The 24,489-nt window shown below is 39.3% G+C and overlaps 1 protein-coding gene across 1 annotated transcript in view; it reads left to right on the top strand.

The window, feature by feature from the left end:
- plch2a (phospholipase C, eta 2a) overlaps window positions 1-24,489 on the top strand; it is a 167,974-nt gene that overhangs the window by 105,429 nt on the left and 38,056 nt on the right. Inside the window, exons 17-20 of the mRNA XM_062054175.1 lie at window positions 3,919-4,043; window positions 4,132-4,216; window positions 8,614-8,760; window positions 8,820-8,899. Of these exons, the coding sequence (XP_061910159.1) occupies window positions 3,919-4,043; window positions 4,132-4,216; window positions 8,614-8,760; window positions 8,820-8,899 (437 nt within the window). The remainder of the gene's footprint in view (window positions 1-3,918; window positions 4,044-4,131; window positions 4,217-8,613; window positions 8,761-8,819; window positions 8,900-24,489) is intronic.

Genomic DNA, 24,489 nt, shown 5'->3' on the forward strand with positions numbered 1-24,489 from the left:
TTTGTCATTGTTCCAAAAAAAACTCCATCAAACTAACAGCAAAGTTGTTAGGAATTTTTGACATGTATAATGCTCTAATTACTTATGATAAAAAAATTAATTTTTAAAAATGTTTTCGGTAAAACTTGCATTTTTTGTGTTTTTGCCATTAAAAAAACGGGTTTTATTTGAAAAAAAAAAAAACGATGCATAAATATGTTAAAATGTTAGGCAACGGACAGATCTGAAATTGATCTATAGTGATTAAAGCGTTTGCAAAAAAAAAGATATACTAATATCAATATATGACTTATTTTTAACATTTTAATGACATATAACCCTTTTGGGTCCCTGGGACATTTAGTCTGATTTTAGTTTTTTATTTGTTCAAACAAAAAAAAGAGCCAAATCAATGTTGTTATAAATTATTAATATATTTAATGCTCCAAATACTTTACATCAAATATTCCATTTTGACAAATGTTATGTGGAAAATATTGCATAATTTGTTTTTGCCATAAAAATATTTTTTCTTTGGAATAAAAAAAGGGAATAACAAATGTTTGCCAACGGATAGATCTGAAATTGATAGATAGATCTTAAATGTAAGTGTAGAAAGGAAAAAAAAAATAAAAATATATATATATATATATATATATATACATATCAGAGCCCTTGCTGTGCGTCGAAGTGAGGCCGACTATGTCTAGTCGGAACTTCTCCAACTCGCGCACTAGCTCAGGCTCCCTCCCCCCCAGCGAGGTGACGTTCCACGTCCCAAGAGCTAGTTTCTGTAGCCGAGGATCGGACCGCCAAGTGCCCTGCCTTCGGCTGCCGCCCAGCTCACATCGCACCCGACCTCTATGACCCCTGCTATGGACCCCTGCTATGGGTGGTGAGCCCATTGGAGGGGGAACCCACGTTGCCTCTTCGGGTTGTGCCCGGCCGGGCCCCATGGGGACAGGCCCGGCCACCAGGCGCTCGCCATCGTGCCCCACCTCCGGGCCTGGCACCAGAGGGAGGCCCCGGTGACCCGCGTCCGGGCGAGGGAAATCTGGGTCCATAGTTTTTATTTCTCATTGAGGTCTTCGAGCTGCTCTTTGTCTGATCCCTCACCTAGGACCAGTTTGTCTTGGGAGACCCTACCAGGGGGCATAAAGCCCCCGGACAACATAGCTCCTAGGATCATTGGGACACGCAAACTCCTCTACCACGGTAATGTGGCAGCTCAGAGAGGAGTACCGGCAGGCCAAGCGGTGTGCGGCTTCGGCGGTCGCGGAGGCAAAAACTCGGACATGGGAGGAGTTCGGGGAAGCCATGGAAAACGACTTCCGGACGGCTTCGAAGCGATTCTGGACCACCATCCGCCGCCTCAGGAAGGGGAAGCGGTGCACTATCAACACCGTGTACGGTGAGGATGGTGTTCTGCTGACCTCGACTGCGGATGTTGTGGATCGGTGGAGGGAATACTTCGAAGACCTCCTCAATCCCACCAACACGTCTTCCTATGAGGAAGCAGTGCCTGGGGAATCTGTGGTGGGCTCTCCTATTTCTGGGGCTGAGGTTGCTGAGGTAGTTAAAAAGCTCCTCGGTGGCAAGGCCCCGGGGGTGGAAGAGATCCGCCCGGAGTTCCTTAAGGCTCTGGATGCTGTGGGGCTGTCTTGGTTGACAAGACTCTGCAGCATTGCGTGGACATCGGGGGCGGTACCTCTGGATTGGCAGACCGGGGTGGTGGTTCCTCTCTTTAAGAAGGGGAACCGGAGGGTGTGTTCTAACTATCGTGGGATCACACTCCTCAGCCTTCCTGGTAAGGTCTATTCAGGTGTGCTGGAGAGGAGGCTACGCCGGATAGTCGAACCTCGGATTCAGGAGGAACAGTGTGGTTTTCGTCCTGGTCGTGGACCAGCTCTATACTCTCGGCAGGGTCATTGAGGGTGCATGGGAGTTTGCCCAACCAGTCTACATGTGTTTTGTGGACTTGGAGAAGGCATTCGACCGTGTCCCTCGGGAAGTCCTGTGGGGAGTGCTCAGAGAGTATGGGGTATCGGACTGTCTGATTGTGGCGGTCCGCTCCCTGTATGATCAGTGCCAGAGTTTGGTCCGCATTGCCGGCAGTAAGTCGGACACGTTTCCAGTGAGGGTTGGACACCGCCAAGGCTGCCCTTTGTCACCGATTCTGTTCATAACTTTTATGGACAGAATTTCTAGGCGCAGTCAAGGCGTTGAGGGGATCTGGTTTGATGGTTGCAGGATTAGGTCTCTGCTTTTTGCAGATGATGTGGTCCTGATGGCTTCATCTGGCCAGGATCTTCAGCTCTCGCTGGATTGGTTCGCAGCTGAGTGTGAAGCGACTGGGATGAGAATCAGCACCTCCAAGTCCGAATCCATGGTTCTCGCCCGGAAAAGGGTGGAGTGCCATCTCCGGGTTGCGGAGGAGACCCTGCCCCAAGTGGTGGAGTTCAAGTACCTCGGAGTCTTGTTCACGGGTGAGGGAAGAGTGGATCGTGAGATCGACAGGCGGATCGGTGTGGCGTTTAATGCAGACGCTGTATCGATCCGTTGTGGTGAAGAAGGAGCTGAGCCGGAAGGCAAAGCTCTCAATTTACCGGTCGATCTACGTTCCCATCCTCACCTATGGTCATGAGCTTTGGGTTATGACCGAAAGGACAAGATCACGGGTACAAGCGGCCGAAATTAGTTTCCTCCGCCGGGTGGCGGGGCTCTCCCTTAGAGATAGGGTGAGAAGCTCTGCCATCCGGGGGGAGCTCAAAGTAAAGCCGCTGCTCCTCCACATCGAGAGGAGCCAGATGAGGTGGTTCGGGCATCTGGTCAGGATGCCACCCGAACGCCTCACTAGAGAGGTGTTTAGGGCACGTCCGACCGGTAGGAGGCCACGGGGAAGACCCAGGACACGTTGGGAAGACTATGTCTCCCGGCTGGCCTGGGAACGCCTCGGGATCCCCCGGGTGGAGCTGGACGAAGTGGCTGGGGAGAGGGAAGTCTGGGCTTCCCTGCTTAAGCTGCTGCCCCCGCGACCCGACCTCGGATAAGCGGAATAAGATGGATGGATGGACTTTGACTGGGACCCTTTTGGGTCCAGGACCTTTAGTCTGACTTTCTTTTTTTAATTATCATTGTTAAAAAAAGGTATATGTATGTATTTATATACTGTGTGTGTATATATATATATATATATATATATATATATATATATATATATATATATGTATGTATGTATGTATATATATATATATATATATATATATATATATATATATATATATATATATATATATATATATATATATATATATATATATATATATATATATATATATATATATACATGACTTATTTTTAACTCTTTCTTGACCGTTACCCTTTTGGGTCGCAATACTAAAATAATTATTGACCTATTTAAGACTTTTAAGACTCCAAGTACTTCACTTCAATTATTCCATTTTGAAAAATGTTTTGGGGAAAATATTGCATATTTTGTGTTTTTTGCCACATAAAAACAAGGTTTTCTTCGAGGGAAAAAAAAGGGCATAAAACATAAAAAATAAAACTTTATTGCAACGGATAAATCTGAAGTTGATGTATAGATATTATGTGTTGAAACTTAAAAGTAAAAAAAAATTAATGCATGACTTATTTTTAATACTTTAAAAACTGATACCCTTTTGGAACTTTAACGTGTACCAAAATGGAATGGTTTTGAAAATGAAAAATATTAAAATGGCCACCGTATTCTTTCATGTTTTTGTGTGTGGCCCTCAGTGGAAAAGTTTTGGAACCCCTTGGTGTAATTATGTATTAGTATTACTTGGCATCAAGTGTGTTTGTACTTACATCAATGTTTGGACACGTTGAATATGTTTATACAACAACGGTCAATTATTGTGGATGTGAATTAATAAACCCCCACATGTTTCACAGGTGCCTTTAATCCCAGTTCTGAGGACCCACAGCCAGGTCAGATGAAGAAACAACTGGTGTTGAAGATCATCAGTGGACAGCAGCTGCCCAAACCCAAAGACTCCATGCTGGGGGACAGGGGAGAGGTAGACGATACCAACTTACTAACAATAACTTCAAAACAATTACATGCTGACTTTCATTGAAACAAAGTCATTGTCATTGCTCGGTCAGATCATTGATCCCTTTGTGGAAGTGGAGATCATCGGCCTCCCAGTAGACTGTTCCAAGGAGCAAACCCGAGTGGTGGATGATAACGGTGAGTGGTTCATTCATCTTTCCATTTTTAATTCCCATTAAATACTCTCATTTGGAGTATTCATAACGTAATTAGATCATGGAGGGCTGTGGTTTTTAAAAACAGGTTTGTAAAATACCGATTGGTTGGGGCGGAACAGGTTTGTAAAATACTGATTTGTTGGGGCGGAATTAACCAATATACATCATCTTATCATCCAAATATAATGTGTGTATATGTATATATGTATGTATATATATGTGTATATATATATATATATATATATATATATATATATATATATATATATATCTATATATATATATATATATATATATATATATATATATATATATATATAGATGTATATATATATTTATATATATATATATTTATATATATATATATATATATATATATATATATATATATATATATATATATATATATATATATATATATATATATATATATATATATATATATATATATATATATATAAAAGTCTAGTCGCCTTGTGTAATTGTTTGGTTGTCAAATGTTAAGGTGGTATTATTAAATAGATGTTGGTGTCTAGCAGGACCGATAATCAGCATTTCCGTTTTCTTAGCGTTGAGTTGCAAAAAGTTAGCGGACATCCATTGTTTAATTTCATTAAGACACGCCTCCAGCTGACTACAATCCGGCGTGTTGGTCAGCTTTAGGGGCATGTAGAGTTGAGTGTCATCAGCATAACAGTGAAAGCTAACACCGTACTTGCGTATGATGTCACCCAGCGGCAGCATGTAAATACTAAAGAGTGCAGGGCCAAGAACCGAACCCTGGGGAACTCCGCACGTTACCTTGACATAGTCCGAGGTCACATTGTTATGGGAGATGCACTGCATCCTGTCAGTAAGATAAGAGTTAAACCAAGACAAGGCTAAGTCTGACATACCAATACGTGTTTTGATACGCTCTAATAAAATATTATGATCGACGGTATCGAAAGCGGCGCTAAGATCAAGAAGCAGCAACATAGATGACGCATCAGAATCCATCGTTAGCAATAGATCATTAGTCATTTTTGCGAGGGCTGTCTCCGTAGAGTGATTTGCCCTGAAACTGGATTGAAAAGGTTCACAGAGATTGTTAGTCAATAAGTGTTCATTTAGCTGCTGTGCAACAATTTTTTCGAGAATTTTGGAAATAAACGGAAGGTGGGAGACCGGTCGGTAGTTTACCATGAGGTCAGGATCGAGGTTAGGTCTTTTGAGCAGAGGATGAATAACCGCTTTTTTGAATGCTAGGGGAACAGTGCCGGAGGAAAGTGATAAGTTTATAATATTTAACACTGATGGACCTAATAATACAAACAGTTCCTTGATAAGTTTCCCAGGAAGTGGGTCAAGTAAACATGTTGTTTGTTTTATCCCACTTACACGCTGTAATAATTCCTCTAATGTTATTTCATCAAAAATAGAGAGACTATTTTGGAGGGCAGTGTCCGTCGTATATACAGTCGTATTTGTGTTAATAGAACCCAGCTGTAGCTGGGATGCGTTGTCTTTAATCTCCTTTCTAATGAGTTAAATTTTCTTATTAAAGAAATTCATAAAATCATCTGCCGAGTGGGTGGAGCTACTGGGAGGAGTCCCTTGTTGGGTTAGCGATGCTACTGTACTAAACAGAAATTTAGGATCGTTTTTGTTGAGGCGGATGAGATTTGAGTAGTATTTAGCTTTAGCTAAGGTAAGCATGCGTTTATAAGTTATTAAAGTATCACTCCATGCTTGATGGAAAACCTCAAGTTTAGTCGCGCGCCATTTGCGTTCCAGTTTTCTACATGATAATTTATGAGCTCTAATTTCTTCTGTAAACCATGGGGTGCGCCTTTTAGGGGCCCTTTTTTGCTTTAGCGATGCTATACTATCAATAATTTCGCGCAAGACATCGTCAAAGTTGTTAGTGAGGTTATCAATAGAGCCGACATAATTTGGGAATCGTGCCATTACCGAAGGCAGTAGGTCAGCAAGAGTCATCGACCCCAAGAATCGATTCTGTATCGAATCGTGGGACACCCAAAGATTCCCAGCCCTAATATTCACCATAAATTAGTTGCTTATTAACATGCAAATTAGTAACATGTTGGCTCTTAATTAGTCATTAATAGTACTTATTAATGCCTTATTCTGCATGGCCTTATTATACAACCAGTAAGCCATTAACTAAGAGTCTTCCCTCAATAACCTCAGAATTATTCTCATCGTTAACTAAAAAGAGCCGTTCAAAAGACTTGATTCGTCCGCCAAGGTCTCATCTGTGGTGTTTTGCTGAGCTCGCGCATGTTGGGTTCGCCTCACACTTGACTTTGATTGATTGATTGAAACTTTTATTTGTAGATTGCACATATTTCGTACAATTGACCACTAAATGGTAACACCCGAATACGTTTTTCAACTTGTTTATGTCGGGGTCCACTTAAATTGATTCATGATACAGATATATACTATCAAATATATACTAACATCATAATACAGTCATCACACAAGATAATCATCAGAGTATATACATATCCGGGGTGTGGAATATGGAGGAGGGGGGGGGGGGGGGGGGGGCTAGGTTTGGTTGGTATTAACACTTCAGTCATCAACAATCAACATCAACAATTGCATCATCAGAGAAATGGACATTGAAACAGTGTAGGACTGACTTTGTAGGATATGTACAGCAAGTAGTGGACATAGAGAGAGAGATCAGAAAGTATAAGAAAAAGTGTCTACATTTGATTATTTACATTTGATTATTTACAATCCGAAGAGGTATTATGTGAAAGGGAGGGTGTTAGTTTAGGGTTGTAGTTCCCTGGAGGTGTTCTTTTAGTGCGGTTTTGAAGGAGGATAGAGATGCCCTTTCCTTTACACCTGTTGGGAGTGCATTCCATATTGATGTGGCATAGAAAGAGAATGAGTTAAGACCTTTGTTAGTTCGGAATCTGGGTTTAACATGGTTAGTGGAGCTCCCTATAGTGTTGTGGTTATGGCGGTCATTTACGTTAGGGAAGTAGTTTGACATGTACTTCGGTATCAGGGAAGTGTAGCGGATTTTATAGACTAGGCTCAGTGCAAGTTGTTTTACTCTGTCCTCCACCCTGAGCCAGCCCACTTTGGAGAAGTGGGTAGGAGTGAAGTGTGATTTGGGGTGGAGGTCTAGAAGTAATCTGACTAGCTTGTTCTGGGATGTTTGGAGTCTAGATTTGAGGGATTTTGCTAGGGTACCAGGAGGTGCATGCGTAATCGAAAAAGGGTTGAACGAGAGTTCCCGCTAGAATCTTCATGGTGCTTTTGTTGACCAGAGAGGAGATTCTGTAGAGAAATCTCGTTCGTTGGTTGACCTTTTTGATTACTTTGGTTGCCATTTTATCACAGGAAAGATTAGCCTCTAGAATGGAACCTAGGTAGGTGACCTCATCTTTCCTGGTGATAACAATGTCACCCACTTTTATAGTGAAGTCATTGACTTTCTTAAGGTTGATGTGGGACCCAAATAGGATGGATTCCGTTTTACCCAAGTGTATGGATAGCTTGTTGTCAGCGAGCCAGGTGCAAATTCTACAGAGTTCAGCACTGAGGATTTTCTCCACCTGTGACTTGTCCTTGTCATCCGCAAACAAAAACAATTCACAGTCGCATGCTGATGACATGTCGTTTATGTATATTAGGAACAGTAAAGGCCCTATATACTGCCTTGGGGGACTCCACAGCTTACTGAGAGGGGGGAGGGGACACGGTGCCGTTCACCTCTACCACCTGTTTCCTCCCCTCCAAGTAAGATTGCATCCAGCTCGATGAGGTTTTATCAAATCCGATTGTTTTGAGCTTATCCAATAGTATAACGTGGTTAACGGTGTCAAAGGCCTTCTGACGGTCCAGCATGACCATGCCGCAGTATTTTCCCGCGTCCACCTCGTGTTTGATGTGGTCGGTCAAATAGAGAAGGCATGTGTCAGTGGAGTGGTTAGTTCTGAAGCCGGATTGGAATTTTTACATGAGTTTATTAGTGGCAAGGTAACTATCGACCTGTTCATACTAAAGGTCAACCCTGAACATATTTGAACATATTTGCAAATCCAGTCCCAGGGGACAATTACAAGAAGAGAAATGACCATTCCTATTATTTTCAGAATATCGCGTGCAGGGTGAAAAGTACCTGATTGGGTTGCTTGCATGCATAATTAATGAGCTGAGTGCGCATGCAGCACCTCTGTGTGCACACAAAAACACACCCTGAATAATTGATTACCACAGAGTTGTCTTTCCTGCCCTCGGTCTCCCGTTGTGATTTGTCACGTCTTACTTTGACTCTCATTCTCTGCCGTCCTCTCAAACCTTCCCCCGGACTTCATCGCTTCTCGAATCTGGCTGGGCATGACCTCACAGGTTTCAACCCCATGTGGGAGGAGACTCTGGTGTTCACCGTTCACATGCCGGAGCTGACACTGGTGCGCTTCCTGGTGTGGGACCACGACCCCATTGGTCAAGACTTCATTGGCCAGAGGACTATTGCCTTCAACAGCATGATGCCAGGTAAGATGAAACTAGCACATCACATGACAGACTCCACATGTTCCTGTGTTTGTGTGCAGGTTATCGCCATGTGTACTTAGAAGGTATGGAGGAGGCGTCCATCTTTGTTCATGTAGCTGTGTATGACATAACTGGTAAGGTAGGTACTCCTGTGGAAGCCGGATTGATCCTTACAAGTATTATTACCACAATTCATCTTCACTGAAATAAATGAATATATGTTTTAAAACAGGGGTGTCCAAACCTTTTTCCACTCAGGGCCGCACACTGAAAAATTTAAGCATTCAGGGGCCATTTTGATATTTTCCATTTTCAAAACCATTAGGGCTCCACTCAGTTTTGGTGACAACAAAAATGTTATGGCAACGGGATAAATCTGAAGTTGATGTATAGATGCTTAAGTGTTGAAACTTGGAAGTAAAAAAAAATTAATACATGACTTATTTTTAAGACTTTAAAAACTGAGACCCTTTTGGATGCCTGGGTCCTTTAGCGTCAACCAACATGGAAAAAATAAAGCATGCCTGGGCCATTTTGATATTTTCTGTTTGCAAAACTATTAGGGCTCCCCTCAGTTTTGGCGAAAACAAAAACTTTATGGAAACGGTTAAATCTGAAGTTGATGTATAGATACTTAAGTGTTGAAACTTGAAAGTAAAATAATAATTAATACATTACTTATTTTTAAGACTTTAAAAAACGGAGACCCTTTTGGTTCGTTAAAGGTCCCGGGGACCCAAATGGGTCCCAATCTTTAAAGTGTTAAAAATAAGTCATTTTTATTTATTTTTTTAACTTTCAAAAACGTATCAACTTCAGATCTATCTGTTGCGTAATTTTTTTTAAAAAATTTATTTTATTGGCCTTTTTGTCAAAAAAACAACCCAGTTTTTTATGACAAAAACACAAAATATGCAACATTTCCCCCCTACTAAATGTCAAACTGGAATTTTTGATGTAAAGTAATTTAAGCCTTAAAGGCCTACTGAAATGATTTTTTTTTAATTCAAACGGGGATAGAAGATCCATTCTATGTGTCATACTTGATCATTTTGTGATATTGCCATATTTTTGCTGAAAGGATTTAGTAGAGAACATCGACGATAAAGTTCGCAACTTTTGGTCGCTGATAAAAAAAGCCTTGCCTGTACCGGAAGTAGCGTGACGTTGCAGGTTGAAAGGCTCCTCACATTTCCCCATTGTTTACACCAGCAGCGAGAGCGATTCGGACCGAGAAAGCGACGATTACCCCATTAATTTGAGCGAGGATGAAAGATTTGTGGATGAGGAACGTGAGAGTGAAGGACTAGAGTGTAGTGCAGGACGTATCTTTTTTCGCTCTGACCGTAACTTAGGTACAAGGGCTCATTGGATTCCACACTTTCTCCTTTTTCTATTGTGGATCACGGATTTGTATTTTAAACCACCTCGGATACTATATCCTCTTGAAAATGAGAGTCGAGAACGCGAAATGGACATTCACAGTGACTTTTATCTCCACGACAATACATTGGCGAAACACTTTAGCTACGTAGCTAACGTGATAGCATCGGGCTTAAATGCAGATAGAAACAAAAGAAATAAACCCCTGACTGGAAGGATAGACAGAAAATCAACAATACTATTAAACCATGGATATGTAACTACACGGTTAATGCTTTCCAGCCGGGAAAACCTTAACAATGCTGTTGCTAACGACGCCATTGAAGCTAACTTAGCTACGGGACCTCGACAGAGCTATGCTAAAAACATTAGCTCTGCACCTACGCCAGCTCTCATCTGCTCATCACGACCCGTGCTCACCTGCGTTCCAGCGATCGACGGCGCGACGAAGGACTTCACCCGATCACCGATGCGGTCGGCGGCCCGGAGACGGAGGAAGTCAAGGCGAGGACAGCGGTGCGGCGGCGGGCGTTGTAGCTTTTGACGACACCCCGGCCACCATCAGAGTCGGCAAGAAACATATATTTCCCCAAAGTTACGTATGTGACATGCACATAGCGCCACGCACGTACGGGCAAGCGATCAAATGTTTGGAAGCCAAAGCTGAACTCACGGTAGCGCGTCTGCTATCCATCTCAAAGTCCTCCTGGTTGTGTTGCTGTAGTCCGCCGCTAATACACCGATCCCACCTACAGCTTTCTTCTTTGCAGTCTTCATTGTTCATTAAACAAATTGCAAAAGATTCACCAACACAGATGTCCAGAATACTGTGGAATTTTTCGATGAAAACAGAGCTGTTTGTATTGGGACACAATGGTGTGCCAATACTTCCGTTTACTCCATGACGTCACGCGCATACGTCATCATACATAGACGTTTTCAACCGGAAGTTTAGCGGGAAATTTAAAATTGCACTTTATAAGTTAACCCGTATTGGCATGTGTTGCAATGTTAAGATTTCATCATAGATATATAAACTATCAGACTGCGTGGTCAATAGTAGTGGGTTTCAGTAGGCCTTTAAATAGGTCAATAATTTATAACATTGATTTTTATTTTTTATTTTTTTTAGTTTAAAAACAAATCTGACTAAAAATCTCGGGGATCTAAAAGGATTGCACTTAATAAAAATAAGTCATTTATCAATATATAGTATTTTTACTTTCAAACACTTAAGTATCTTTATAAACTTCAGATCTATCCGTTGCGTAGTTTTTTGAATAATTTCATTTTTTTGTCTTTTTTTGTCAAATAGAACCCTGTTTTTAATGGCAAAAACGTTACATATGCAACATGTTCCCCCCACAAAATTTCAAAGTGGAATTGTTGATGTAAAGCCTTAAATAGGTCAATAATTTATAACATTAATTTTTTTATTTTTTTTTATTTTTTTTGGAACAATGACAATTTAAAAACAAATCTGACTAAAGTCCTCTGTCATTTATCAATATATATTATTTTTACTTTCAAGACTTTAATGTCTAGATCAAATTCAGATCTATCCATACATTTTACGTTTTTACTTTTTGAGCAATGCCAGTTTTAAAGTAAAAAACTGCCTGCATGGCAGATTTTTTGTTATTAATATCAATATTGCAAAATTGTGTCATTACTACAGACCCGTTTGCTCTTTTTTTTCACATTTTATGTGTTTTTTTTGTAGTAGTATATTAAAAAGGGCATCTAAAAATTAGCAGCGGGCCGCAAATGGCCCCCAGGATGCACTTTGGACACGTCTGTTTTAAAGTCTTGGCCAGAGGCTTTTTGTGTATGTCCAAAAAAAAATCTGATCACATCAGTGACATGTCCTTAAAATGTCCAATTGGTGGTTAGGTTCATATATATTCCTATTCATGACTGTATATTTTGTCAACTGTAATGAAATTATGAATGTACATCTTTTGGAGCCATTTCTAAAAAAATTCTGACAAGAACTGTATAGTACATACTAGGGGTGTCCCGATCCGATATTGATATTTGCAACAAAAAAAATGTGGCTATTATATGTGCTAGCATGTAAAATGTGACATAATCTCCGATACCAAAGCTGGACAGCCAGTTTATTTAAATTTTTTTAATTTAAACTTTATTTAACCAGGAAAAATGTAGATTAAAAAACTATTTTTCAAAGGAGTCCTGGCTAAGAGGCAGCAAAGTTCATGTTTTAGTGCCCTCCAATAATTCTCCTCAAGTAATTTACAAAAAGTAAACATGCTAGACTACAGGTAAATGGTAAATGGTAAATGGTTTGTACTTGTAAAGCGCTTTTCTACCTTTTTTAAGGAACTCAAAGAGCTTTGACACTATTTCCACATTCACCCATTCACACACACATTCACACATTCACACTACTATTAACTAGCAGTTACACAACAACTAAGCACAAAATAGCACACAAGCTAGGCATACGTAATAATAACTGAACAATATTGCAGTGTAAAACAGCACAGTTGTCAAGGCAGGAGCGTATTAGAAATTATTCAGTAACAAACGTGTCCGCATCATTCAACCTACTTCGTCATAAACTTTGTGAATTATGGTGGCCAATTACCACTCCACTTCAACTTAAAGACAGATAAATCCATTCCAGACAGTTAACCTCTTCTACAGGCAAGAATGATGCCGGTAATTTATATAAATGTGCACATAATATATATATATATATATATAGTAATACATATTTGCTGATACTGCACATTTTTAAAAAATAGAAAGATGGAAAAAAGTACAAAAAGACGATAAAAAGTTGAACTCTTGGTATTGATATCATTAATAATCAGCGATAACTAGGGGTGTCCCGATCTGACGTTGATATCAGTCCGATATCAGCAAAATAAACAACAAAATGTGCGATACGAGCAGTCCTGCAGTGTGTTTACTTGTGTGTGATATCATGTGCAATACAAGCAGCCCTGCAGTGTGTTTACTTGTGTGTGATATCATGTGCGATACAAGCAGCCCTGCAGTGTGTTTACTTGTGTGTGATATCATGTGCGATATGAGCAGTCCTGCAGCGTGTTTACTTGTGCCAAGCTGGACACCCAGTTAACATCTGAATGCCCTCCAGTAAGCACATGTCTTCTATTTTAGCCCAATCATTTACAAAAGGTAAACATGCTAGGCAATAGGCTACTAGGAGCTAGCAGCTACACAACAGCCAAGCACGCAGCGCAAACAAGCCAGACATAAGTAATAATCATTGAAAAATAAAATGTAACATTTGTCACTAAAAATAAGTATTCAATAATTATACTTGTGTATTACTTACACATACAAAGTCTTAGTATCCAGTAACAAATGTGTCCGCATCATTTAACTTAGTGCGTCATGAATTATCGTGACTTGTGTCACCAAAAACAATTACCACTCCACTTCAACTTAAAAAGACAGTCCATTCCAGACGGTTAATGATAAATAGGTTAGTGTTTTTTATTGTTCTCTGTTTGACTCATTTAGTTTGATTCCTACTCACTTTGGATCGGAACGAGCCAATATTCAAGGTGCCAATATGGGTATGGTATTGGAAGTGAAAAAGTTGTGTCGGTACACTCCTAGTAAATAATGCAGTGCACTCTCTTAAAGAAATAGTATTCAGATCAGGTTATTCTGGGTGTATTATTGCTGCTATTTCACATGTTTAGAAAGAACGCTGCAGGGAAAGACAAAAAGTGTTTTTTTTTCTGTTTCAGTTTGAAATACTTGTTGTTCATACTGTCCTTGTTGTGAACCTTGTCTTTTCTCAGCTGCTTTGTGCCTTCCCACCACACTTGAGTTGTACTTCCTCTCCATCCGTCTGATTCTCTCTCTCTCTCCTCCTCCTCCCCATCTCTGCCTCTGCCTCTGCAACTGCAGTCAACCCCTCTTTTTCCTAACGATTCATTTCGAAACAGGACATTTTTAGGAGTGCTGAAGCTGCCGCTGACAACTCAGGTGTAGTGACACCCAGTCGGCATCTTGCATGCACCTACTTGACCCCGCCCCCCCGCCATCCCCCTGCACTGGTCAGCGCAGTGTGAAAGAGCAACTCATGCAGCTCATGAGTTATTGAAGGCTTCAGTAATCCACCAAAGTAGATCCAATGTCTTCAAGTCAACTCAGAGAAAAGTGAACTTGACAAAACAATCAGCATTTTTTATTCTCCTCTATTGAGGACCATTCAAGTGCTTTTAAAAATGATTGAACTCTGCCATTATATTAACGGATAAAATAAACATAGCTCTACAAAATAATTTAAAAAATAATATTTATGTCGAATATTCATACTGGTTAACACTTTCTCAAATGTGTATTTTTGAGCCAAATGAGAAAAATCTGGGATCATTTTTACTTGGGGTGAACGATATATATATTTATATATATATATATATATATATATATATATATATATATATATATATATATATATATATATATATATATATATATATATATATATATATATATATATATATACACACACACTACCGTTCAAAAGTTTGGGGTCACCCAAACAATTTTGTGGAATAGCCTTAATTTCTAAGAACAAGAATAGACTGTCGAGTTTCAGATGAAAGTTCTCTTTTTCTGGCCATTTTGAGCGTTTAATTGACCCCACAAATGTGATGCTCCAGAAACTCAATCTGCTCAAAGGAAGGTCATTTTTGTAGCTTCTGTAACAAGCTAAAATGTTTTCAGATGTGTGAACATGATTGCACAAGGGTTTTCTAATCATCAATTAGCCTTCTGAGCCAATGAGCAAACACATTGTACCATTAGAACACTGGAGTGATAGTTGCTGGAAATGGGCCTCTATACACCTATGTAGATATTGCACCAAAAACCAGACATTTGCAGCTAGAATAGTCATTTACCACATTAGCAATGTATAGAGTGTATTTCTTTAAAGTTAAGACTAGTTTAAAGTTATCTTCATTGAAAAGTACAGTGTTTTTCCTTCAAAAATAAGGACATTTCAATGTGACCCCAAACTTTTGAACGGTAATGTATATATATATATATCAATCAATCAATCAATCAATCAATGTTTATTTATATAGCCCTAAATCACAGGTGTCTCAAAGGGCTGTACAAGCCACAACGACATCCTCGGTACAGAGCCCACATACGGGCAAGGAAAACTCACCCCAGTGGGACGTCAATGTGAATGACTATGAGAAACCTTGGAGAGGACCGCATATGTGGGTAACCCCCCCCCCCCCCCTAGGGGAGACCGAAAGCAATGGATGTCGAGTGGGTCTGACATAATATTGTGAAAGTCCAACACATCAGCGAAAGTCCAGTCCATAGTGGGGCCAGCAGGAACCATCCCGAGTGGAGACGGGTCAGCAGCGTAGAGATGTCCCCATCTGATGGACAGGCTAGCGGTCCACCCCGGAAAAGAAAAGAAAAGAAACGGCAGATCAACTGGTCTAAAAAGGGAGTCTATTTAAAGGCTTGAGTATACAAATGAGTTTTAAGATGAGACTTAAATGCTTCTACTGAGGTAGCATCTCTAACTTTTACCTGGAGGGCATTCCATAGTATTCTAGCCCGAATAGAAAACGCTCTATAGCCCGCAGACTTTTTTTGGGCTCTGGGAATCACTAATAAGCCGGAGTTCTTTGAACGCAGATTTCTTGCCGGGACATATGGTACAATACAATCGTCAAGATAGGCAGGAGCTTGACCGTGTAGTATTTTATACGTAAGTAGTAAAACCTTAAAGTCGCATCTTAGGTGCACAGGAAGCCAGTGCAAGTGAGCCAGTATAGGCGTAATATGATCAAACTTTCTTGTTTTTGTCAAAAGTCTAGCAGCCGCATTTTGTACCATCTGTAATCTTTTAATGCTAGACATAGGGAGGCCCGAAAATAAAATGTTACAGTAATCGAGGCGAGATGTAACGAACGCATGGATAATGATCTCAGCATCGCTTGTGGACAAAATGGGACGAATTTTAGCGATATTACGGAGATGAAAGAAGGCCGTTTTAGTAACACTCTTAATGTGCGACTCAAACGAGAGAGTTGGGTCGAAGATAATACCCAGATTCTTTACAGAGTCACCTTGTTTAATTGTTTGGTTGTCAAATGTTAAGGTGGTATTATTAAATAGATGTCGGTGTTGAGCAGGACCGATAATCAGCATTTCCGTTTTCTTAGCGTTGAGTTGCAAAAAGTTAGCGGACATCCATTGTTTAATTTCATTAAGACACGCCTCCAGCTACGTGTTGGTCAGCTTTAGGGGCATGTAGAGTTGGGTGTCATCAGCATAACAGTGAAAGCTAACACCGTATTTGCGTATGATGTCACCTAGCGGCAGCATGTAAATACTAAAGAGTGCAGGGCCAAGAACCGAACCCTGGGGAACTCCGCACGTTACCTTAACATAGTCCGAGGTCACATTGTTATGGGAGACACACTGCATCCTGTCAGTAAGATAAGAGTTAAACCAAGACAAGGCTAAGTCTGTCATCCCAATACGCGTTTTGATACGCTCTAATAAAATATTATGATCAACAGTATCGAAAGCGGCGCTAAGATCAAGAAGCAGCAACATAGATGAAGCATCAGAATCCATCGTTAGCAATAGATCATTAGTCATTTTTGCGAGGGCTGTCTCCGTAGAGTGATTTGCCCTGAAACCGGACTGAAAAGGTTCACAGAGATTGTTAGACGCTAAGTGTTCATTTAGCTGCTGTGCTACAATTTTTTCGAGGATTTTCGAGATAAACGGAAGGTGGGACACCGGCCGATAGTTTACCGGGAGATCAGGATCGAGGTTAGGTCTTTTGAGTAGAGGATGAATAACCACTTTTTTGAATGCTAGGGGAACAGTGCCAGAGGAAAGTGATAAGTTTATAATATTTAACACTGATGGACCTAGTAATACAAAAAGCTCCTTGATAAGTTTCCCAGGAATTGGTTCAAGTAAACATGTTGTTTGTTTTGTCCCATTTACACATTTTGACAATTCCTCCAATGTTATTTGTAGTGGATTGTCCGAAGCTTAAACAGGCAACAAAAGTAGTTTAGTACAACAAATTTATTTACCCATTATCATAAGTGCAGGTTGAATTGAGTTGGCCGTGCAGACAGACCACATGTCACTCCGGAGCAAACAAGACACACACAAGCCAAAATCACTGTCGAGTTCCGGTCTTCTGCCATTTTTTATATGTCTTTTGTGCGTCATCGTTCCTTATCGAGTGTGTCAATGTCTTTTATCTTTTCCCTATCCGTTCCATAACAACTCGAATCCTTTAGACAGTCAACACATTCTGTAGACAGGTTGGCACGACTTAACATTCACTTTTGTCCCACTGGCACAGAATAGGAAAGAAATCAAATGAGCGTACATTCCCATTAGACATGCAATATAGGTCAAAGGTCAGAAATTCTACTACATACCCGCCTTCCAGGGTCTTAAGACCCTGGACCAAAACAGTTTCTGATGTAGACCACTAAGTTAACCACAGATAGAGGCAAAAACCTCAATGTTTTTATACGAGGCAAAAATTCCGTCTATGACCCTCCTTCAGAGCGATCGCTGTTACCAGCCTGCAGTAAAACCATCTCACAGAACACAATTAGTGGCCTATCCTTTGATTTAGTAAAGGAATAACAAATACTTTGATCATGAACATCATTGAACATAAATAGATGAATGTATATAGACTTATGACTGTAAGACATTTGCAAAAATATTTTTCCCGGCATTTGCAAAGAATGTAGTTACCAATATTGTTAATTATCAATTGATTTTGAACACACAACTGAATTTCGTATGAGTCCATGTTCGATTAGAGCTCGTATAGATGGCTCGGTGGTGCCTCAGGCTGGTGGCCTGCCGACACCTCGTTGGGCTTTCGGCTGCCCTGGTGAAGAAAGAGATCCACTCAAACAGTCTGTCTCTGTCTCTTCTTGGGGTGTGGTTCAGTCCATTGGGCAGACTGTGCAATGGCATGTGCGCGCTGGCCGCTTTGGGGAAAACTCAGGTAGAGTTGGAGCTGTGGGGGCTTTGGGGAAGGCTGGGGCAGAGTATGGGGCGTGGGGCTTTGGTCCAGGCCCTCGGCTTGCTTCAGGCCTCCTCGCTGCTTCGGCACTCCCGACACTTCTTTCCACAGCTGCTGGAGTCCCGGTGGACACATTGGCTGGCAACCTTAGTTGTTCTCGTCATCGCTGGCAAGGTGTTGTCTCTCCTCTCGGTTCCTTCCAGTCAGGTATCGGGTGTTGGTCCTGGATTGGCTTTGACCGTGCCCCTCTTAGCGAGTGCAAGGGAATCTGGGGTGGCTGCTTTCATCCTCAAATCTGCACAGAGGAACTGGCACACAAATTCTACATTTTGCAAACTTACCATTTTGGTCGCATGGTCTTTCCACCTTCCTAGGAAGCTGCTGGTCCTGAGAAGTGCTGATCTTGTGACTGAAGAAGATTAACCTGTTTTCTTAAATTAGGTGCCGTTTTTTGACCTAATCTTTTTGGGGAAACCATGTCGGGATATTAGATCATTCACAAAACATTTAATTACTGAATTGGCACCCTCCTTTGAGGTTGGGGTTGCTTTCGCCAACCACTGCAATTGTCAATCTAAATCATTACGTTCCTTTATCCTTGTACCGGATTGATCATATCGATTAAATAAAACCTCAACACGCTCAAACTTGACCCAATCCAAACTCACCTCCCCCCTCTGTCCCTCTCACAGGGACAGTGTTAGTCGTAGTAATAGTAATAGTAATAGTAGTAGTAGTATTAGTAGTTTCAGAAACATCCAAGAAAAAGAAAAGACAGCTGATAGTCAAGTGCAGCAAGAACAGAGGCAGAGGACAGGTCATGTTTGAGGTCACTGTTCGCTTTTGCAATAGTACTTTGATATTTTACAACACCTAGTGAATTATTGTGGCCTCAATAATTCACTAAATAGGTGTATTTAATTTAGTCTATCTATGATGGGACAATGCACAGAAACATTAAGTTCAGAAACAGATGTGTTCTGTACCAGATTATATCTAAATAGTTACTTTCCATCTGTAGTCCCTGGCTACCTAAATTAAGGGGATCCACAAATCAAGCAATACAATTATGACACTAATTAATCATAATAAATATATACATTCATAATAATCAATAATTAATCAAAAAATAATCATACTGTAGCATGTAATCAATTTTAAGAAAAGTCACCAAATGCCCCTTTTAGTGACCGTCTGAGCAGCCTTGATTGCTCCAAAGCCACTTTTTAATTTCAAATGTTCTATTCCTTTTGTTATAACATGGAGAAGGCTAATTGGTCTGTACATGTTCTGGTATTCTTTATTTCCTGCTTTATGGATTTAATTATAGTAGCAGTTTCTCGACGTGGTAGGGAAAGTGTTTTCCGTTATTGATTTATTTATCAATCGTTGTTATACGTGCAATAATACAATCCTTATATGTTTTTAGGAAGATAGTGTCCAACCCATATATATATCTCTAGATCGTGAGTCTGATAATGCAGTGAAGATTTTGTTTAACTTTGTTTCATTTGTTAATTCTAAAATTAGTCCATCCTGAATAAATGACAATTATTTGCACTGATTTTGAGGGATTTTTTATTCAGGGTTTGTACAGACTGGATGAAATGTTCATTAAAATTATTACTTATGTCCAGACTGTCTGCGATAGTAGCGCCATTGATATTTAATGTTATAGTGTTGTTTCTTGTTTGCTCTCTTTCCGTAAGTTTGTATCTGGTTTTCCATAACTCTCTATTGTTCCCTTTTGCAGCTTTGATTAATTCTAAATGAACGTCAGCCTTAGACTTCCGCATAAACATTGTAAATTTGTTCCTCCAAACTTTTAAATCATACGATCTGTATTTAGACCTGTTATAATTTCTCTTATGAGAGCTGAGTCCTCATGTCTTTATTAGAATCCAAATTGTTTTATTAATCCAATGTTTTTTTTTATTTTAGCACTCTTCTTTCTGGTTTTGTATTTGTGTATTTACAGATGTTCTCTTTAATTTTTGTCATCCAATTGTAATTCTAGTAGGGCTGCTTATCATTTGTATCATATAGAAGCCGTTTATAATATCCTTAAGTTTCTCTCTACGTGTTTTATTTAACCAGTCCAGATTAACGTCCTCCATGACGTTACTTCTTTCATACTATGCTGTTTGAGGATGTCTGAAAATGAATCAAGAAAAATGTCTTTAGCTGTGGTCGGTCGGTATACTACAATTACCTTGAAATACATTTCTGAGGAAAATGTAATTTTAATTTCAACATACTCAAATTGATCTACTTTTAATGTTTTCCCTTTCATAAATCATAATTCCTCCCCCCTTTGTCACTCGATCTGTCTTTTCTGTAATCTTGTCCCCCGGGACATTAATTAGAACGAAAGGTGTTGCGGGTTTTAACCATGTCTCTGATAGACAAGGTAATCCGGATTAGAGTCTGACAGTAACTGCTGTATTTGTTCAGTATGTTTCCTGTGGTAGAAAGTTTAATAATGCGGACACGTTTGTTACTGAATACTTTCTACAGACTTCTGTCTTTCATGCGACTTTGTGTATGTAATAAGCAACTATAAATACATTTATTTTAGCTCAGCTGTTGTGTAGCTGCTCGCTCTTTGTAGCCTACAGCAAGAATGTCCAAATTGCAACCAATAGCTATGTTTTTAACAGACAACCGAAATAATTGATTTGCGTATCGGTTCAATCAGCGGCAGCTACGCCCTGTTTTATCATTTGACCTAAATTTTTGGTTTCGTAGGCAGGACAGAGAGCAAAGGAACAATGTGGGTCATTAGTTGTCCATCTTATACCATTCTAATTGTTGTAAGGATAGTTCACATGAGCGGCCATACCTTGAGTCCCACCATATATAAGAGTCAAAAGGCTCCTATTATGAGTCGTCTAATTGGTGATCATACACTTTGGCGGTTTGGGTGGCAGGACACACGGACGCACCTCAGTCAGCAAGTGCTAGGACAGTTGGAGCAGTCCCCGTCTTCCACTCGTTCCTGGGAGGCGTCCCCAGTAGTTGTCAGCTGATGTCGTGCTGTCAGGCAACATCAGGAAGTTCCTTCTGTGCAGTATTGAATTGTCAGGGCACAGTTCGTAAGCAGGTCATTATAAGGTGTGTGCAGGTTGACCACAAAGGAATGCTTCAAAGATTGTGTTGAACATTGTCCGTTGACACTTATGTCCAGCAGGGGTCTGTTTGTATCCTGCTGTCACACCTGTATTTTTTGTGAGCATGTTCTGGCTACAACTTTGGAGCTTGTCTTGTTCAGAGAAGCTGGCAGTCCCCCGGCTGCACATCCTTTCCACCCTCGCTTGACCTAGCACAACCTTGGCTACCACCCAAGTCCGTCTGTATGGTTTTACGTTTTGTTGAGGTTTTTTCCTCCAGAATTTGGAACTCAAAACATGTACACCCATCGTTTTCATATCCTCTCGGTTAGTTCAATTTGCATATCACGTTTTAAAATTACAGTCTTAACTATCCCATTAATTGCTAATCAATAACCTTAATTCAAAGATTATACGTACTACTTCATGTGTATTTAAGTACCCTTTTAATTCACTTAAAGATTATGTATAAGTTAATTTAAACTATCATTTGTCTATCACTAGGCGCGAGCAAGTTGTCATGCTTGCACTCTGACCCCCCGCTGTGCGTGATATTCTCCAAAACAAAAGAATGTATTTATTCACGTTTCTCCTTATCTTTCAGCTAAATCTTTTAATCTTTTAACTTTTAACGTCCGCACTGTTTATTTTTATTGTCTGCATTTTAATTTTGCTTTTATTTTCTTTCATTTCACTTTGTTGCATGAAAAACGCCACACAAACAAAGCTGCCCCGCCTTGCCTTGCCTGTCTCCGACTGGTTATTCAACTTAGTCATAACAAACACACAAGGCCATGCTCTAAGCGCCATGCCTAATCACACTTCTCCTCTTTTTTTTTTCTTTTTTTTTCTTTCTTTTTTTAACTTTACATATCGGCTCTTATTCTAATTATTAATGTAGGCTGTTATTTATAATTATTATTCAACACTATTCACAGCAAACAGTTGTAAAGTTATAGTTATTCACATTATACTCTCAAAATCTATAGCTAACTGAAAGCTGTTGAGATTTGGTTTGCCTCCTTCATCTCAGTGGCCTAGTGGTTAGAGTGTCCGCCCTGAGATCGGCAGGTCGCAAGCCCAAAACCCCGGTCGAGTCACACCAAAGACTACAAAAAATTTTGGGAGCCAAATCACCAAAAACGATTCCCGGGCGTATGGTATGGTGTACTGCAATGTCTAAATAAAACTATAATTTACTCCAAACTAAAATGTCAGACTGCACTTTAAAGTTACTTTTATTAAATTAATTTCCAAACTAACCACCACCACAGCAGACATCTTCCTCAGTCCTATCCCAATACTCCCATGAATTAGAAAGGTGTTTCACAACAGTGGTTAAGTAGTTATTTTAAGTAATATATCTCAATATGTAGAAATTAATAAGACTAAATTTGCCCTAGTGTGTGAATGTTGTCTGTCTATCTATCTGTGTTGGTCCTGTGATGAGGTAGCGACCTGTCCAGGGTGCAAAGTCAAATTGTGAAACAAAAATTAAAGTTGAATCAAGTGGAAATTGACAGAGTATATGAACTACATTCTTGAGAATAGTAATTGATCATTAATATGTTGGAAGCCGCATATTGAACATATTAAAGAAACATATCCAAATCCATTGCTATTCGGTATAAAGTTAAACACATGCTGAATAAGAAATGTCTGCACATGTTATATTATTCATTTATTTTTCCATATGTAATATTGTTTTGAAGTTTGGGGAAATGTTTATAGAAGAAATATAGACCCAATACTTAAAATAAAAAGGCTCATTTCAATATTACACAAAGCATTATTATTATGATCATATCAATCCATTTTTTAAGTCATAATGTGTTAAATGTTCAGATAATTTAATTTTAAAACAATGGCAATTATGTTTCCGAGTAAAGAACAACAGCCTTCCAGTTTGTATTCTTAGCTTGTTTACATTATGAGGAGACACTATCATTTACGGGGGATATTGATTTTTGAAATAGGTCAAGTAAAATAAAATAAAAACACAAATGTATTTCAGTTTTAGGAGTTAAATGATGTACCATCCTCAGTGATGAGCTGAACACATGTAGTTTTTTGTTATGGTTTTGGAGACCCTTGAAAAGTAAAGTTTTTTGAACATTATAAAATATAGTAACAATTACTTTCATCTTTTAACGTTGATGTTCCAGGTAATTTAATGTTCAGTAATTGTATATCATAGGCCAATATAAGCTTTGGCTTCCGCCTATTCTTTTTTCGGTCATTCTTTTTTCTTTTCTTTTCTGTGTGTAAATGTGTATGATTGTTAATATGTCTAATTTACTGTTAAACTGCTCACACAAATTGGTTGATGGTTTATTATATGACTAAAATAAACCTATTTCATTTATTCATTCATTATCTATCGCACTCATAGTTTTATTCCATTTTGCATGTAATTATTCCTATTGATTTCTTCCCATTTCACTTAAACAACTAAACAAACAAACAAATAAACAAACTTGCAGCTAACCACAATCAACAGCATACCATTTACGAATACCTTCATTTGTCACTTTCTCATCTTTTCTTCACTTTCGTTTTCCTTTACAAACAACATCATGTATCCATCTCTTCCTTACACTTCACACAATGTTTCTATTTTCTGTTCTCCTAGAAACCATTCACATAACGTAAGGTTATAAACATCCTTTTCCCATATTTTCTCAAACCATCCTCTTCACCCTCATTTTGTTTTTTCACCTGCTCTCTCTTCCTCTCTCTCTCACTTTCTCTCCTTCTCTCACAATACAAACACAATAATCCAAAATAATCAGTCTTATAAAATAATGTTAGCTTTAGATATGATTTAGGGCAGTGGTTTTCAACCTTTTTTCCCAGTAAACTAAAGAAATAAAATACAGCATAATGTCATCATTTTCTGATTTATTAAATTGTATAACAGTGCACCATATTGCTCATTTGTTGTGGTTTTACTTGACTTATTTGGCCAAAAAATATAAGAATAACTAAAACGTTTTAAAAATTAAACAAGTGATTAAATTATAATAAAGATTTCTATACATATAATCAATCATCAACCTTCTTTGTATATTGCAATAGAGATCCATCTGGGCTCGTGAACTTAATTCTAAATATTTATTTTGTTGAAGAATTATTCTTCTATAATTATATTTATAAAGGATTTTGAATTGTCGCTATTTTAAA

Source organism: Entelurus aequoreus, linkage group LG07 (genome assembly GCF_033978785.1).
Source record: "Entelurus aequoreus isolate RoL-2023_Sb linkage group LG07, RoL_Eaeq_v1.1, whole genome shotgun sequence".
Lineage (NCBI taxonomy): Eukaryota > Metazoa > Chordata > Actinopteri > Syngnathiformes > Syngnathidae > Entelurus > Entelurus aequoreus.